The sequence below is a fragment of the Squalius cephalus genome, assembly GCF_949319135.1.
Source record: "Squalius cephalus genome assembly, chromosome: 24".
NCBI classification, from domain to species: domain Eukaryota; kingdom Metazoa; phylum Chordata; class Actinopteri; order Cypriniformes; family Leuciscidae; genus Squalius; species Squalius cephalus.
Window position 1 is genome coordinate 9,777,984 of NC_137145.1, and position 18,855 is coordinate 9,796,838.

The following is an 18,855-nucleotide window of genomic DNA, read 5'->3' on the forward strand; positions in this document are numbered from 1 at the left end:
TGCATCGCCGCTGCCCAGCCCAGAGAATGCATCGCCGCTGCCCAGCCCAGAGAATGCATCGCCGCTGCCCAGCCCAGAGAATGCATCGCCGCTGCCCAGCCCAGAGAATGCATCGCCGCTGCCTAGCCCAGAGCTCCATCCACCATTAATTCCGTCCAGACCAGAACCTGCACCTCACCATCGAAGACGGCGGAGGAGGAGGAAGACCTCCGGCCTCCCCAATGTCCCGGAGGATTCCGTTGCGGAGGAGCCAGAGACTGTTCACGTCACGTCTGCCCAGCCGGAGACTGTTCACGTCACGTCTGCCCAGCCGGAGACTGTTCACGTCACGTCTGCCCAGCCGGAGACTGTTCACGTCACGTCTGCCCAGCCGGAGACTGTTCACGTCACGCCTGCCGAGCCTGTGTCTTCGGACAAGATGGCCGCCACCGAGAGTGTTCCCGTCACGTCTGCCGAGCCTGTGTCTTCGGACAAGATGGCCGCTACCGAGAGTGTTCCCGTCACGTCTGCCGAGCCTGTGTCTTCGGACAAGATGGCCGCCGCCGAACCTGTTCACGTCATGCCTGCCGAGCCTGTGCCTTCGGACAAGATGGTCACCGTAGAGCCAGTGTCGGTTCCTGAGCCGGAGCCTGTGTCTGTTCCTGAGCCGGTGATGTCTGTTCCTGTTCCTGAGCCGGAGCCCGTGTCTGTCCCTGAGCCGGAGCCCGTGTCTGTCCCTGAGCCGGAGCCCGTGTCTGTCCCTGAGCCGGAGCCCGTGTCTGTCCCTGAGCCGGAGCCCGTGTCTGTTCCTGAGCCGGAGCCTGTGTCTGTCCCTGAGTCGGAGCCCGTGTCTGTTCCTGAGCCTGAGCCCTCAGTGACCGCGACACTGGCCATTATGGCCACAGCCATGTGGTGTGTGTGGGCTACACACACACTTGAGCCGGTGGTGTCTGTTCCTGAGCCGGTGATGTCTGTTCCTGTTCCTGAGCCAGAGCCAGTGTTTGTCCCTGAGCCAGAGCCAGTGTCTGTCCCTGAGCCGGAGCCTGTGTCTGTTCCTGAGCCGGAGCCAGTGTCTGCTCCTGAGCCGGAGCCCGGGTCTGTCCCTGAACCGGAGCCCGTGTCTGTTCCTGAGCCGGAGCCAGTGTCTGTTCCTGAACAGGAGCCAGTGTCTGTTCCAGTGTCTGTTCCAGTGTCTGTTCCAGTGTCTGTTCCAGTGTCTGTTCCAGTGTCTGTTCCAGTGTCTGTTCCAGTGTCTGTTCCAGTGTCTGTTCCAGTGTCTGTTCCAGTGTCTGTTCCAGTGTCTGTTCCAGTGTCTGTTCCAGTGTCTGTTCCAGTGTCTGTTCCAGTGTCTGTTCCAGTGTCTGTTCCAGTGTCTGTTCCAGTGTCTGTTCCAGTGTCTGTTCCAGTGTCTGTTCCAGTGTCTGTTCCAGTGTCTGTTCCAGTGTCTGTTCCAGTGTCTGTTCCAGTGTCTGTTCCAGTGTCTGTTCCAGTGTCTGTGTCTGTTCCTGTGCCTGTGTCTGTTCCTGTGCCTGTGTCTGTTCCTGTGCCTGTTCCTGTGCCTGTGTCTGTTCCTGTGCCTGTGTCTGTTCCTGTGCCTGTGTCTGTTCCTGTGCCTGTGTCTGTTCCTGTGCCTGTGTCTGTTCCTGTGCCTGTGTCTGTTCCTGTGCCTGTGTCTGTTCCTGTGCCTGTGTCTGTTCCTGTGCCTGTGTCTGTTCCTGTGCCTGTGTCTGTTCCTGTGCCTGTGCCTGTGTCTGTTCCTGTTCCTGTGCCTGTGTCTGTTCCTGTGCCTGTGTCTGTTCCTGTGCCTGTGCCTGTTCCTGTGCCTGTGCCTGTGTCTGTTCCTGTGCCTGTGTCTGTTCCTGTGCCTGTGTCTGTTCCTGTGCCTGTGTCTGTTCCTGTGCCTGTGTCTGTTCCTGTGCCTGTTCTTGTGTCTGTGTCTGTTCCTGAGTCGGTGGTGCCAATTCCAGTGCCTGAGCCGGTGGTGCCAGTCCCAGTGCCTGAGCCGGTGGTGTTTGTTCCAGTTCCTGCGCCGTGGCCGCCCGAGGGGTCTTCTCCGCCCTGGCCGCCCGAGGGGTCTTCTCCGCCCTGGCCGCCCGAGGGGTCTTCACCGCCGTGGCCGCCCGAGGGGTCTTCTCCGCCCTGGCCGCCCGAGGGGTCTTCACCGCCGTGGCCGCCCGAGGGGTCTTCTCCGCCCTGGCCGCCCGAGGGGTCTTCACCGCCCTGGCCGCCCGAGGGGTCTTCTCCGCCGTGGCCGCCCGAGGGGTCTTCTCCGCCCTGGCCGCCCGAGGGGTCTTCACCGCCGTGGCCGCCCGAGGGGTCTTCTTCGCCCTGGCCGCCCGAGGGAAAGTCTCCGCCCTGGCCGCCCGAGGGAGAGTCTCCGCCCTGGCCGCCCGAGGGAGAGTCTCCGCCCTGGCAACCCGAAGGAGAGTCTCCGACCTGGCCGCCCGAGGGAAAGTCTCCGCCCTGGCCGCCCGAGGGAAAGTCTCCGCCCTGGCCGCCCGATGGACAATCTGCTCCACCCTGGCCGCCTAATGGACAGTTTATCTCTCCCGTCCCGCCCTGTTCTGTCCCTCCCATCCCGCCCTGGTCTGTTCCTCCAGTCCCGCCCTGGCCTGTCCCTCCCGTCCCGCCCTGGTCTGTCCCCCCCGTTCTAGTGGAGTGTCTGAAAGCCACTCCTTAAGGAGGGGGTTATGTCACATGTCTGTCCTGTCTTGTTCTGCACTTGGGTGTCTGTTATGTTGTGCCATGTGCTTGTGTCATTGTTAGCCCCGCCCTACTTGTTACCTGATTATTGTTTGAGTTCTCCCACCTGTTCCCCCTGATTAGTTTCCCTTTATTAGTTCCCTCTTGTTTGCAGTCTGTGTGGATCGTTGTCTCTGTTTCCCCCATGTTATGTTTTTGAGTTTTTGGCCTGTCTTGTTTTCCCCCACGAGGGAGTTTTTTTTGTTCTGTTCTTGTTTATTATTTTTTAAATAAATTCCTTTCCTGCAAGTGAATCCTCGCTTTCCTTGACTACCATGACAGCTTAACTGTGATTTACTTTGGGTCAAGGTCAAGGTCAAGTTTATTTCTATAGCACCTTAAAACAACACGAATGTTGACCAAAGTGCTTCACAATCTCAGCACAGCACATACAGTTAAAACATAGCATATCAAATAATTCAAACCAAAAACACATAAAAGATAAAAAAAAAGGCAAAAGCCTAGTAACGACACAAAAAAGTGCAATTACATGATCATTTCAAAAATGCATACAGCATTTAGACGCATTTTAATATGCTTGTGCAAAAAGGTACGTTTTAATCGATGTTTTAAAAACTTTTAATGTAGGGGAAGCTCTAATTGATAGTGGGAGTGTATTCCATAGTTTTGGAGTGTAAACTGAAAAAGACCTATCACCCTTCGTTTTCAGACGGGTTTTTGGGACGTTTAATAACTTAGATGACGATCTAAGTGATCTCTGAGGAGAATATGAACTTAAAAGTTCAGATATATAACTAGGGGCGAGTCCATTTAGAGCTTTAAACACAAGTTAAAACCTTAAAATCAATTCTCTGTTTCACAGGGAGCCAATGGAGAGAGGCCTGGATAGGTGCAATATGTTCCCTCTTTTTTGTCCCAGTAAGGAACCGCGCTGCAGCGTTTTGGACAATCTGCAATCGTGAAATCGATGATTGACTAATTCCAGCATACAGGGCATTACAGTAATCGAGTCTTGTGGATATCAGAGCATGTATTGGGAAATTATATGTTTCGCCAATTGATTGATTTGGCAACCGCATTATACATATTTTTGGAATGCATATTTTGTTAATGGCTGTATGGAGAAAAACTCTGAATGGTGTGATTACAGCCATCAAATTAGTCATCATTTACTCATTTGTCATTTCGAACCAATAATAACTACTGAAGCTTTGTTACTAGGCCTGTCAAGGTCCAAAAAAGACAGAAAAGAACTTTAAAAGTATTATTAAAGAAAGCAAATATCTTTTTATTTGCTAGTTATACATCAGTGTTTACATTTATAGCTCAAGATGAGCCAAGAAATAATGGCAATACATCCAAATAAGGATACATTAACTATCCTTATCATTACTGTTAGTGCTGTGCTTTGATTGGCTAGATGACAGCTCTAGAGGTGTGGCATGCTGGAAACTGTCAGAGTCAGTGATAGGCTTAAGAGACGGACTCTGCTTTATTCAGTATATATAATAAATCAGGGAAAGTCTGCAGCCTGAGCAAACCTTACTAAGGCCTAACTGTGAGAGTATCATATTCATTATTTATTAATTTTTTATTATTATTATATAAATTGTAAAATTGCTTTTCTGCCCAGACAGGATGAAAAAAAGCATTTGAACATGATTCAAGAGGTCACTGGAAACAGGAATATTTCCTTCCTGTCTGCTGGATTCTCTGGTATACCTCACATGAGATATTATTATATATTCCTGTTTATTGTCTACTTTATTTCTTTTCTAGGAAACTCCTGCCTCATGTTTGTTATCATTACGGACAGAAATCTTTACACTCCTAAATATATCGCTGTCTTTAATTTATCACTGACTGACATTTGTGAAAATACTGCTGTTATCCCTCAGCTTCTGGATGCAGTTTTGTTTGGGAATCAGTTGATCTCGTATGGATTGTGCATGTCCAGTATGTTATTTGTTTCAGTGCAGTCACTAACTCTCACTGTTCTGAGGTATCATATGATTGTGAGCCATAGATCAATGCTTGTTATGATTGGTGCTTTATGGACATTGGCTCTGATGCAAACAATAACGGCAGCAGTTTTCATGACTAGACTTTCTTTCTGCAGAACCAGCGTCATAATCCTTCGTTTCTGCGATCACAGGTCTGTTTTCCCAAGCTGTGTCATCATAAGTGTTTTGTTTCAGGTGATCATCATGTTTCCAGTATTTTGTATGATCTTTTCATATACATGCATAGCTGTGACATTGTTCAGAATCAAAACCCCACAAAGAGCCAAAGACATGTTCTGCTCATTTAATATTAGTGGCTGTATTTTATGTGCCCATCTGCCTAAAATATTTTTTTCTGGTCCTTGTAAGCATCAACAATATAATAATTATTTTTTCTCTGACCTCTGCACTTCCTCCAGTGCTTAAACCTATAATCTACACATTTATAACAAAGGAGTTTATGGAATCTGTGAAAAAGCTTATCAAAAAAATGATCATGTTTTCATCTAGAATACCAACTGTGTTCCAGTTATAGTAGGCCTATGGAATTCATCTCATCTGTACATTTGTATTAATTATCATGAAAGTATACAGTATATAGTATATTACATAATGTTATGGAATTACTAAATGTGAAACAGTGTTTGTTTTGTGTTACTTGAAGCATAAATTGTAACTGTAGCATCTTTAATCTTGTGCCAATTAAAGACAACACTAATGAAAAAAAATATACTAAAATGTATTTGAAATACTTGCATTTTATGCCAAGTATACTACATTTACATATTTATGTAATTAATATAAATAACTTGCTATTGTGCTTTTGGTATACTAAATTAATGTACATAAAGTCTGCTAAATTGGAACAAGAAATTTTGTACTTAATGTACTTTAGTTATCCAGAAATTGTGCTGAGGTCCAACTAACGATATACTTAAGTATATCTGATTGTGCTAAAGTGGAACTATTGCAAGTATACTTTAGGTACACTTTAAATATGGTCCATTTAAAGACTGATATTATACAGAGATCATACTATCCTTACTAATAGTGATATTAAAAACTATGCATTGTGCAATAAAGAAGTACTCCAAATAAAGTTTAATTATAATATTTATATCAGTAAGTCTCAAGAAATATGCCAGTACATTTGCTAATGTTTTTTTTAGTATAGGATGAAATAAGTGTATTTTAAATACATTTTGGTATAGGTTTTTTTCACAAGGGAAGGGTTATTCCATGAATCGTGGGGCCGAGCAATACTGTCAAATTCACTGAAATCATTATTTTGATGTTTTGTTGATGAGTGCATATCTAAAAACAGTTCTTTATCACAGGTAACACAGCATTCCAGACAACAGGCAACTTGACCTCCATTCAGTCAAACTCCTCTGCAAATGTGACCTTTGTTCGTCCAGCAACATTTTTCCTCAACGGCTTTTCTAATGTTCCACATGCAAAATACTACTATGTGTTCTTGTGTTTCGTATATGCTGTGACTGTTTTAGGGAATTCATTTATCATGTGTATCATTTATTTGGCCCGCAGACTTCACACAGCCAAATACATTGCTGTTTTCCATCTGGCCATTTCTGATCTGTGTGGAAGCTCGGCTTTGATTCCAAAACTCATTGACACATTTTTATTCGAGCACCAGGAGATTTCATATGAAGCATGTTTGGCATATATGTTTTTTGTGTATCATTTCATGAATCTGCAGTCTTTAACACTATTTGTCTTGGCTTATGACAGACTGGTTGCTATTTGTTTTCCTCTACGGTATCATGCTATTGTAACTAAAACAGCCATGTTTCTGATCATAGGGGTTATGTGGACTTTTTCTGTGACTTTTATTGCTTTAATGGTGAGTTTGATAACAAGACTCTCTATTTGTAGTTCAACTGTAGTCAATAGTTATTTTTGTGATCATGGCCCTATATATAGACTAGCTTGTAATGATAATGCCATAAATAGTATCATGGCAAATATTTGCTTTGGTCTCCTGGTATGTATGCCACTGATATTAATAATCATCTCATATTTCCGCATTGCTCTGGCTTTGTTTAAGATTGCTCATGGTGCAGAACGGATTAAAGCCATGAAAACCTGCACCTCACATTTCATGTTGGTGGCAATCGGTTATATCCCACTTATAGGTACTAATATTGCAGCTTTAACAACATTTATCCATCCAAACGCCCGGATAATAAACAATTCCTTAACTCAGATAATACCACCTATGCTGAATCCCATCATATACACTCTAAAGACAGAGGAGGTCATGCAATCCATAAAACAACTGTACAAACGAAACAAGGTGAACACCACTAGAGAAAGAAAGAAACAACTTGTGTGTTGACCATGAATATCTGATTGGATATATTGTAAGCTAAGAGCATTCAACAAATATCTAATTTACCAGAAGTGACTGAACTGTGTGTAAAAAATAATCTCACAGTCTTCTCATATGTGATTAAAATAATTACTCAAAATATTCATGAGGTCAAAATTTAGAATTTGTGTTATAAGCAGGCCAAAAATGAAATAAAGAAATAAATGCACTTAATTTTGTTTTGTTGCAAATTATTGAAATGTGTTTGTCGTGCAACAAAGCGTTCTATGCCATGCGTGCAGATTTGATTATGGGTATATAAGGATAGTTCACCCAAAAATAAAAAAATAATTTGCTCATCCTCATGTTGTAACAAAGCCATTTGACTTTCTTTTTTTATTCCTGCAACACAAAAGGTCTTATTAGCCATAATGACAGCCCCTCAATTAATTTTCAATAAATGGAAAAAAGGTGATTGAAATTGAATGGGGTTCAACTGAAGAAAGACAGTCATAATTTTCAAATGATATGAAGTTGAGTAAATGATGACAGAATTTTCACTTCACATCTCCATGCAAAAGGGTATAAATATCAAAATTGTTGTTTACATGTTGTCATCAGATGCCTCATATAAATTAATGTTTGCAAATTCTTTTTCATGAAGGCCAATAATTAAATGTAGTCCTACATGGAAAACGGCTCAGACAACAGTATAGTATGTGAAGTAAAATATAAAGGAATTCTCACAGGAGATATTAAAAAGGACAGAGAAAATGAATGAAGCATTGCCGGTTAATAAAAAAAAAAATAATAATACTGCTCTGATTCTAATCTGCTCTGATTCATAACCAACTGCTGTCCATGGGTGATGGATTGAGCTTAAATTGAGCGTCAGCGTCAGTTCTGGCAGGCCAGGTAGTCAAGATGCTGCTAATGCTATAGCTTCAACACTGTCCCGCCAGCTGATCTGCTCCAGCTGATCTGCTTCAGCTGAGCTGCATTAGCTGGGTAACTCCCCTTGCTGCTCAATGGCCAAGCTCAAACAAGGCGCTCTATTTAAAGCACATTCAGTTTGCTCATACATGCTTGCTGCTCGCTACTGCTGCCCGCCACCTCCCCAGCTCCTCCTATGCATAACGTGGCATTTTGCTTTATGTCATGTTGCCTGCTCTGTTCACAGGGGGGATATTTTAGCTCTCACAGTCCTAAACTGTGTGAACGTTCCCTAATGCTGCTGCTGCTGTCCTCTGACTCTCTGCTATTTCATGGTGCTCATGAAAGGTCAGAGGACTCCCTGAACAGAGCCATACCGCCAAATTTCAATTCAGGAACATCAACCTGTTTGCAATCTATTCAATAAAAATTCTTAAATTATTTTTATTGTCTGTGTGTTCTTGACTTAATGGACCTGACAGAACTATGATTTACTTTGGGAAATTACATGTTTCGCCAATTGATTGATTTGGCAACCGCATTATACATATTTTTTGAATGCATATTTTGTTAATGGCTGTATGGAGAAAAACTCTGAATGGTGTGATTACAGCCATCAAATTAGTCATCATTTACTCATTTGTCATTTCGAACCAATAATAACTACTGAAGCTTTGTTACTAGGCCTGTCAAGGTCCAAAAAAGACAGAAAAGAACTTTAAAAGTATTATTAAAGAAAGCAAATATCCTTTTATTTGCTAGTTATACATCAGTGTTTACATTTATAGCTCAAGATGAGCCAAGAAATAATGGCAATACATCCAGGAGAAATAAGGATACATTAACTATCCTTATCATTACTGTTAGTGCTGTGCTTTGATTGGCTAGATGACAGCTCTAGAGGTGTGGCATTGCTGGAAACTGTCAGAGTCAGTGATAGGCTTAAGAGACGGACTCTGCTTTATTCAGTATATATAATAAATCAGGGAAAGTCTGCAGCCCGAGCAAACCATATAAGGCCTAACTGTGAGAATATCATATTCATTATTTATTCATTTTTTATTATTATTATATAAATTGTAAAATTGCTTTTCTGCCCAGAGAGGATGAAAAAAAGCATTTGAACATGATTCAAGAGGTCACTGGAAACAGGAATATTTCCTTCCTGTCTGCTGGATTCTCTGGTATACCTCACATGATATATTAATATATATTCCTGTTGTCTTTATTTCTTGTCTGGAAACTCCTGCCTCATGTTTGTTATCATTACGGACAGAAAATCTTTACACTCCTAAATATATCGCTGTCTTTAATTTATCACTGACCGACATTTGTGAAAATACTGCTGTTATCCCTCAGCTTCTGGATGCAGTTTGGGAATCAGTTGATCTCGTATGGATTGTGCATGTCCAGTATGTTATTTGTTTCAGTGCAGTCACTAACTCTCACTGTTCTGAGGTATCATATGATTGTGAGCCATAGATCAATGCTTGTTATGATTGGTGCTTTATGGACATTGGCTCTGATGCAAACAATAACGGCAGCAGTTTTCATGACTAGACTTTCTTTCTGCAGAACCAGCGTCATAATCCTTTGTTTCTGCGATCACAGGTCTGTTTTCCCAAGCTGTGTCATCATAAGTGTTTTGTTTCAGGTGATCGTCATGTTTCCAGTATTTTGTATGATCTTTTCATATACATGCATAGCTGTGACATTGTTTAGAATCACAACCCCACAAAGAGCCACAAAGACATGTACTGCTCATTTAATATTAGTGGCTGTATTTTATGTGCCCATCTGCCTAAAATATTTTTTTCTGGTCCTTGTAAGCATCAACAATATAATAATTATTCTTTCTCTGACCTCTGCACTTCCTCCAGTGCTTAAACCTATAATCTACACATTTATAACAAAGGAGTTTATGGAATCTGTGAAAAAGCTTATCAAAAAAATGATCATGTTTTCATCTAGAATACCAACTGTGCTCCAGTTATAGTAGGCCTATGGAATTCCTCTCATCTGTACATTTCTTTTAATGTAATTATCATTAAAGTACACAGTGTATTACAGAATGTCATAGAATAAAGGTGAAGCAGTGTTTGTTTTGTGTTACTTGAAGCATAAATTGTAAGTGCAGCATCTTTAATCTTGTGCCAGTTTGATTGTCTAAATATAAACAATTGTTCCTCTATTAATCTGTATTGTAATGTTTAGCACTGTGCTGTATTTATTCATAAAAACTGTTTAAGACGGCTGGTCTATAAAGACAACCCTAGTGACAAATAAATATACTAAAATGTATTTGAAATACTTGCATTTTATGCCAAGTATACTACATTTACATATTTATGTAATTAATATAAATACCTTGCAATTGTGCTTTTGGTATACTAAATTAATGTACATAAAGTCTGCTAAATTAGAATAACAAATTTTGTACTTAATGTACTTTAGTTATCCAGAAATTGTGCTGAGGTCCAGCTAACGATATACTTAAGTATATCTGATTGTGCTAAAGTGGAACTATTGCAAGTATACTTTAGGTACACTTTAAATATGGCCCATTTAAAGACTGATATTATACAGAGATCATACTATCCTTACTAATAGTGATTTTAAAAACTATGCATTGTGCAAAAAAGAAGTACTCCAAATAAAGTTTAATTATAATATTTATATCAGTAAGTCTCAAGCAATATGCCAGTACATTTGTTAATGTTTTTTTTAGTATAGTATGAAATAAGTGTATTTTAAATACATTTTGGTATAGGTTTTTTTCACAAGGGAAGGGTTATTCCATGAATCGTGGGGCCGAGCAATACTGTCAAATACACTGAAATCATTATTTTGATGTTTTGTTGATGAGTGCATATCTAAAAACAGTTCTTTATCACAGGTAACACAGCATTCCAGACAACAGGCAACTTGACCTCCATTCAGTCAAACTCCTCTGCAAATGTGACCTTTGTTCGTCCAGCAACATTTTTCCTCAACGGCTTTTCTAATGTTCCACATGCAAAATACTACTATGTGTTCTTGTGTTTTGTATATGCTGTGACTGTTTTAGGGAATTCATTTATCATGTGTATCATTTATTTGGCCCGCAGACTTCACACAGCCAAATACATTGCTGTTTTCCATCTGGCCCTTTCTGATCTGTGTGGAAGCTCGGCTTTGATTCCAAAACTCATTGACACATTTTTATTCGAGCACCAGGAGATTTCATATGAAGCATGTTTGGCATATATGTTTTTTGTGTATCATTTCATGAATCTGCAGTCTTTAACACTATTTGTCTTGGCTTATGACAGACTGGTTGCTATTTGTTTTCCTCTACGGTATCATGCTATTGTAACTAAAACAGCCATGTTTCTGATCATAGGGGTTATGTGGACTTTTTCTGTGACTTTTATTGCTTTAATGGTGAGTTTGATAACAAGACTCTCTATTTGTAGTTCAACTGTAGTCAATAGTTATTTTTGTGATCATGGTCTTATATATAGACTAGCTTGTAATGATAATGCCATAAATAGTATCATGGCAAATATTTGCTTTGGTCTCCTGGTATGTATGCCACTGATATTAATAATCATCTCATATTTCCGCATTGCTCTGGCTTTGTTTAAGATTGCTCATGGTGCAGAACGGATTAAAGCCATGAAAACCTGCACCTCACATCTCATGTTGGTGGCAATTTTTTATGTCCCACTTATAGGTACTAATATTGCAGCTTTAACAACATTTATCCATCCAAACGCCCGGATAATAAACAATTCCTTAACTCAGATAATACCACCTATGCTGAATCCCATTATATACACTCTAAAGACAGAAGAGGTCATGCAATCCATAAAACAACTGTACAAACGAAACAAGGTGAACACTACTAGAGAGAGAAAGGTTAAATGCAAAGAGTGATAAATACAGGTTGCTGTTAGTTGATTTTGGTCATTTGCATGAATCAATATGTACTTGTGTGTTGACCATGAATATCTGATTGGATATATTGTAAGCTAAGAGCATTCAACAAATATCTAATTTACCAGAAGTGACTGAACTGTGTGTAAAAAATAATCTCACAGTCTTCTCATATGTGATTAAAATAATTACTCAAAATATTTATGAGGTCAGAATTTAGAATTTGTGTTATAAGCAGGCCAAAAATGAAATAAAGAAATAAATGCACTTAATTTTGTTTTGTTGAAAATTATTAAAATGTTTGTTTGTCGTGCAACAAAGCGTTCTATGCCATGCGTGCAGATTTGATTATTTGTATATAAGGATAGTTCACCCAAAAAATAAAAATAATTTGCTCATCCTCATGTTGTAACAAAGCCATTTGACTTTCTTTTTTTATTCCTGCAACACAAAAGGTCTTATTAGCCATAACGACAGCCCCACAATTAATTTTCAATAAATGGAAAAAAGGTGAATGAAAGTGAATGGGGTTCAACTGAAGAAAGACAGTCATAAATTTCAAATGATATGAAGTTGAGTAAATGATGACAGAATTTTCACTTTACATCTTCATGCAAAATTGTTGTTTACATGTTGTCATCAGATGCTTCATATAAATTAATGTTTGCAAATTCTTTTTCATGAAAGCCAATAATTAAATGTAATCCTACATGGAAAACGGCTCAGACAGCAGTATAGTATGTGAAGTAAAATATAAAGGAATTCTCACAGGAGATATTAAAAAGGACAGAGAAAATGAATGAAGCGTTGCCGGTTAATAAAAAATAAATACTGCTCTGATTCTAATCTGCTCTGATTCATAAACAACTGCTGTCCATGGATGATAGATTGAGCTTAATTGTCATTTTCTTTGGGAAATTATATGTTTCGCTAATCGATTGATGTGACAACAGCATTGTACATATTTTTTGAATGCATATTTTGTTAATGGCTGTATGGAGAAAAACTCTGAATGGTGTGATTACAGCCAACAAATTAGTCATCATTTACTCATTTGTCATATTGAACCAATAATAACTACAGAAGCTTTGTTACCAGGGACCTGTTTCAGAAAGGAGGTTAAGTAAAAACTCTGAGTATGTTAACCCTGAAATGAGGAAAACTCTGGGTTTTCTGTTTCAGAATGGGAGGTATGTCAAACCTGAGAAAGCAGAGTAAGTCAAGCCCGTTTCTGAAAGAGAGGTAACTTATACGCAGAGTCAGTTACCATGGTAACTAATGGTAACAGGTTACAGTCGTAACCTGAGACGTTCCCTTTCGAAGGGAACTCGACAATAGGCCTTTATCACAACACAATAGAACGCCGGAAGTAGCCGCGAAGCAGTGTACAGCGTCTTCCGGTTATTGCATTCACCATGGCTGCATGTTAATTATCACTGGACTACTTCGCTCTCGCGTCTCCCAAAAGTTTCATTTTTTTTGTTTTCTTGATTACATTTGAATGGTTGAATTAAATTGTTATAACCAATTGTTTAAAATGTAATGATTTAAGCAAAAATTTCTTCAAAGGTTAAACCAAACTTTTATTTTGACGGGTTGCCGTGTAGACCTTTGAGTCTCTCTGTGTTTTATGATGATAGTTTTTCTCAAATGAAGCTAAAATGCTGCTGAAGTGACTCTCAGAGTGGCTGTGTTGATGAAGTGCATACGTAAGGCTGTAAAAAATCGCGAGCGTCATGCGTGCCTCAGTGTGTGTGTGTGTGTGGTAAATGAAACGCGTCGGTGCCATTCATTCACAGAGACACGCAGCTAGAACATGCACGATTCCTATTTAAATAGTATTTATGCGGTTTACAGACACTGGTCTATATCGCGATTTTATTTAAGTTTACTGACCTACTTTTCATCTAAATGTGTAACTAAGTAACCACCGGAAGTGCGAGTACACTGCTTGGCGATTTCTAACGTTCCGAAACCAGGAAATGAGATAAAGGCCTATATGTCATCACGACGCTATGGGGAACGAAATACCCACTCCGCCATGCTGAGGGGAGTGCATGCCCAAAGGTAGTGACAACTGTCAGAACCAGTAATTCAGAGAACATTGGAACCACTCACCCTTAGGTCACATCGGGCTGTCAGTAACAGCACTCCCTACCGATCATAGGCCAAGCTAATGAACCAAGAAAACTGCCAGAACATAATTAATGCGGGGTATATCTGGGCCAGCTCAAAGGCTTAGGACCACAACTTCCAATAGAAGGGGTCCCTTCTAGGGAGTGTGGCTAGGGGACCCAAGGGACTCCCAGCCAGTCACTATTCAGGGGAGCATGCCTCCTGAAATGCCACCAGGCTGCCCTGGTGATCTAAACTAAGACACACAGTCTGGCCATTGCCTGTCTGTCCGAGACAGAGCCTCTGGAAGTTGCCTTGGATAAGGCATCCAAAAACCAAAGGCCTGCAAAGCTGGCAGAAACCATTCAGTTCCGGATCACAGAGACGGGATCTCCCGTAGAGTGTGACTCAACCTCAAGAAACGACGGAAGTTGTCCACTCAATCCACGGGTCTACCCAGTGCTCACTCCGAACACTGGGGAAGTAAGAGAGGGTTCAAAACCAGGAAGGTCTACTGAGGCCTAAGACCTGGTGACCCCCTCATGTGGGGAGCTCCAGTACGTGAGAGCTCATATCACGAAGGCCGGTCCCCTGGCCGGTCATCCTGCAACCTGACATGTGAAAACTCATAACCAGGAAGGCCGAGGAGGCCTGAAGCCTGGTGACCACTGAATGTGGGAGCTTAATACTCAGGAAGGCGGTGAGGCCTGTAACCTGGCGACCACAGCATGTGGGAGCTCATACTCAGGAAGGCTTAAGGCCTGAAACCTGGTGACCACAGTATGTGGGAGCTCATACTCAGGAAGGCCTGTGAGGCCTGTAACCTGACATGTGGAAGCTCATAACCAGGCAGGCCTGGTGACCACGGTGTGTGGGAGCTCATACTCAGGAAGGCCGGGTGATGCCTGTAACCTGGCGATCACAGTATGTGGGAGCTCACATTCAGGAAGGCCGGGTGAGGCCTGTAACCTGACATGTAGAAGCCCATCACCAGGAAGGCCGGTGAGGCCTGTAACCTGGCGACCACAGTATGTGGGAGCTCATAACCAGAAAGGCCTGGCGAGGCCTGTAACCTGGCGACCACCATGTGTGGGAGCTCATATTCAGGAAGGCCTAGTAAGGCCTGTAACCTGATACCCCAGTATGTGGGAGCTCATAACCAGGAAGGCCGGATGAGGCCTGTAACCTGATAACCACAGTATGTGGGAGCTCATATTCAAGAAGGCCTGGTGAGGCCTCTGACCTGATAACCACAGTATGTGGGAGCTCACATTCAGGAAGGCCGGGTGAGGCCTGTAACCTGACATGTGGAGGCTCATAACCAGGAAGGCCTGGTGAGGCCTGTATCCTGGTGACCACAGTGTGTGGGAGCTCAGCTCACTTTACAATACATTACCTGCTTACCAAACATGTCCCAGGCTCTGTACAGGAGACAAGTTCTGAAAAAGAAGAGAAAAATGTTATTTGCGCAGAAAACATTTTCACTCAGCATAAAACCTGCAGCGTGCGGAATGAAGCACGCCAGGACTCAGAAACTCAGTAACCTGAGTTCTACTGTTTCACAAGCCTAGGGAAGGCGCTCCTATCAACCAAGCTGAAGCGGGCCATCAGAGAATTCCTGAACTCATCATGGGCCCCGCCCCAGGCCTGATGTAGGAGGAGCCTGGGAGCGATGGTGGTTAGGAGACAAGATCCAGGAAGGTGATGTCTAATGTTCGGTCTGAGAACGTTTCCTCTGGATCACCTCCCTGAGATCCTGCCTCCCGCGGGAGTTACGCCTCCTGCACGCCCTGCTCCCACTCTTAGGAGGAGGGGGTGCACGGGAAGCGAAACTGGCCTTCTGTGTCTGTCTGTGATCCTCAGACCACGACGGACCAGGCCCTCCCGCCTGCCTGGGCTGGGCCGAGGACCTCCGCGGTATGCAGCTCTTAAACGCTGCAGAGCGCGCCCTCGCCTCCCTGAACTTATTGACCACCGTCTCGATGGAAGGTCTGAAAAGCTTGGAAGGCGAAACCGGCCAATCGAGGAGAAAGGTTTTCTCTTTCTCCCCTATGTCAGCCTGGTTGAGCCACAGATGCCTCTCCGTGGCCACCATAGCTGCCATCGCACGGACTGTTTGGTGGCCCTGAGAGCCAAATCCGTGGTGCGGTGCAGCTCTGCGACTGCGTCAGGGGGCAGGCCGGCCCCCTGATCGAGGTCCCGCAGCAGGTCGGCCTGGTAGGCCTGAAGGACCGCGAGGGTGTGCAGAACCGCACCTGCCTGACCTGCTGCCGTGTACGCTCTGCCATTCAAGCGTGATGTTGTCTTAAGCGGCTTGGATGGCAGGGTCGGAGCTCCCAGTGACGATGGCCGACCAGAGGCGAGATAGTTGGCCAACGTCTCATCCACTGGCGGCATCGACACATACCCGTGCTCCGCGGCCCCCTCCACAGCAGCGAAACTAGCCCGCTGATGTAGATAAAGGCACGCAGAGAACGGGTTCTTCCATGCCTTCTCGATCTCAGAGTGGAGATTGGGAAGGAATGGAAGGCTCGTCCGAGCCGGTGGCTTACGGGTGGGGAGGAACCAATCGTCCAAAATACCACGAACAGGTTCCTCCCGGACGCGCCTCCACTGCAGCTGCAATCTGTTGGTGGCGCGCCCCATAACGTCCACCAACTCAGCGTACACTGGGCAGGAGGGCTGAGATGGTTCAGTCTCAACCAGACTGACATCATCAGCAGCCGACTCCTGCCCGGCCCGAAGAGAACCAGTTACAGATCCATCAGAAAGAGAAAGAAGATCCTCCTCTACATCGACCTGTAACTCACCCTCGTCAGCTGGCAGATCATCCATGAGGTTAACGCCCCGCTCCAGCTGATCTGCCAGCTCCATCTGAGAGCCCCACGAACTCAAGCGCCGCCGAGCCTCAGCCCGAGCGGGACCGAAACCGCGGGGTTCAGATGCCGCGCCCACTTCCCTCGAGAAGTGGGACAGACGAGAGCGGAGCGTTCTCAGAGAAAAACGCTCACAGTGTGCTCTTCACCCAGGCAGAAAACGCACAGATTGTGTGAGTCCTCCGGTGTCAAATATCTGGGACACGGGTCGACACACTTGCGGAAGGAATTTTTTCTCTTCTCTGCACGTTTCATCGTCGATTGCATTCAAAAAGACACTCTCAGACAGACAAAACAGTCCCTGAAGACGAAAAGATGTTCTCACGGTTTCAAGGCGCCCCTTTTTATACATCCAGGTTGCGCGCTCATCATTCAAGCTGATGATGCACGGGCTGTTGCCGGTCAACATGATTGCTGTGAGTTGATACTTGATTTCAGACACCTGTCATGCCTGAGGCGTTCCCCATAGTGTCGTGATGACGTATTGTTGAGTTCCCTTCGAAAGGGAACAGCTTTTCTTCAGTAAACCCAGAGTTTATTTTGGTCTCCTCCCCTTTTTTAAAGAGGAAGCGGTGTTTAAACACCCCATTCATTCTTTCAGTACATTTTTATTAATAAAATTAATCTTTTATTAATAAATAAAATATTGGTATTTTTACTGCTGTTTTTTAAAAAAAAATTAATAAGATGAAGTCTATATAACTCCTTAACTGGCAACTGAAAATACAGTAGTAGATTAGAGTTACATAATGTAGTTCTAAACCAATTCTACAGAATTAAACTGGCATTTACTGAAAGTCACTGAACTGTGTTCATCTGTGCAACAGAAGTTGATGGACCGTCCTCCTGCTGTTCTTCCACACTCTGGGGGCAGGGGGAGAGATAAAAATACCCGTTTATACTTAGATTTAAACTTAGATTCTATAGGCTACTCCACATTAGAATGTGAAAAAATCTGAATGTGTAGATTGTTTGATGTGTAGACACATAATATTAACATTACCTCTGTAGGCCTCTCTGTGGCAGCAGAAACCCTTTATCCCCATCGTCCTTTGAAGATGAGCATTTGGTTGAGTACACTTTTTTAACACTATTAAAGTGTATAAAATTATCTGTTGGGTATTTTGAGCTAAAACTTCACATACACACTCTGGGGACATCAGAGACTTATTTTACATCTTGTGAAAAGGGGCATAATAGGTGCCCTTTAAATCAGGTTGAATAACATACTGTTCTTCCAGTTTCACCTCTGATATTATAACAGTTGGGTAAGTTACTTGTATTACTAACTACAAATTACATCTTCAACAGTGTAATTAGATTAATGTAATAATGACTATCTTTAGAAAGTATTGGTCTTATTACTAATTACTAAATCCCATATCAACCTAAACCACTTGAACAATACAAGGAGAGACACTGCACTTTTAATGCTTTCAGATAAACAATATACAATTGCATGAATTATTCTAGAATTGACCAAAGTGGGAGAAGGAAGTTACATTAAAAATATACCTTTTAAAAATGTATATTAAATATACAGAATTGTTCTATGGTCTAATGCAATTACATCAGATTTTACTTTAAATTACAGAAGAATGAAGAGTAATCCCTTTAATTAAATGACAGTATTTAGATTACTTGGTAATTAATTACACCCAACACTGTATAACAGTAATTAAAATGTAAACTTATACATTGACTCGAGCAACTATTTTCTCCCTAGCTAACTCTCTGTCCTTCGCTGCTGCAGCCGATATTTAAAAAATATATATATATATTTCATACTCTCCATATGCTTGCAGAAGCACATCCAGTTCTGCTGGTGAGAAATATTCAGACCTCTTTTTGTCTGGGGCTGTTGCCATGGTGACTCATAATATCTGCGCTCCATTGATAATGGCTTTTTATGGTTGTGGTGCACGAGCTTAACTCAAAGTCAGTCAACTCAGAGTTGATTGAACTAACTCATTTCAGCTGTTCTGTAACCGAAAAC

At 42.6% G+C, this 18,855-nt stretch overlaps 2 protein-coding genes and 1 pseudogene across 3 annotated transcripts; all 3 read left to right on the forward strand.

The window, feature by feature from the left end:
- The first annotated feature begins 4,340 nt into the window (after window positions 1-4,340).
- LOC307152155 (olfactory receptor 13C2-like) lies at window positions 4,341-5,220 on the forward strand (annotated as a pseudogene). The gene has a single exon. The product of its transcript is annotated as an olfactory receptor 13C2-like (transcript).
- A 1,173-nt stretch (window positions 5,221-6,393) lies between these two features.
- On the forward strand, window positions 6,394-9,946 carry LOC307152156 (olfactory receptor 1J2-like; the record flags this gene model as incomplete). The annotated part of the gene is made up of 2 exons (XM_079860563.1): window positions 6,394-6,464; window positions 9,409-9,946. The coding sequence occupies 2 exons, from the start codon at window positions 6,394-6,396 to the stop codon at window positions 9,944-9,946; spliced, it is 609 nt and encodes a 202-aa protein (XP_079716689.1).
- Window positions 9,947-10,748: 802 nt separating this feature from the next.
- Window positions 10,749-11,868, forward strand: LOC307152157 (olfactory receptor 1-like; the record flags this gene model as incomplete). Its single annotated transcript, XM_079860564.1, has 2 exons — window positions 10,749-10,755; window positions 10,847-11,868. 2 exons carry the CDS (start codon window positions 10,749-10,751, stop codon window positions 11,866-11,868), a joined length of 1,029 nt encoding a protein of 342 aa, XP_079716690.1.
- Between the last annotated feature and the right edge of the window lie 6,987 nt (window positions 11,869-18,855).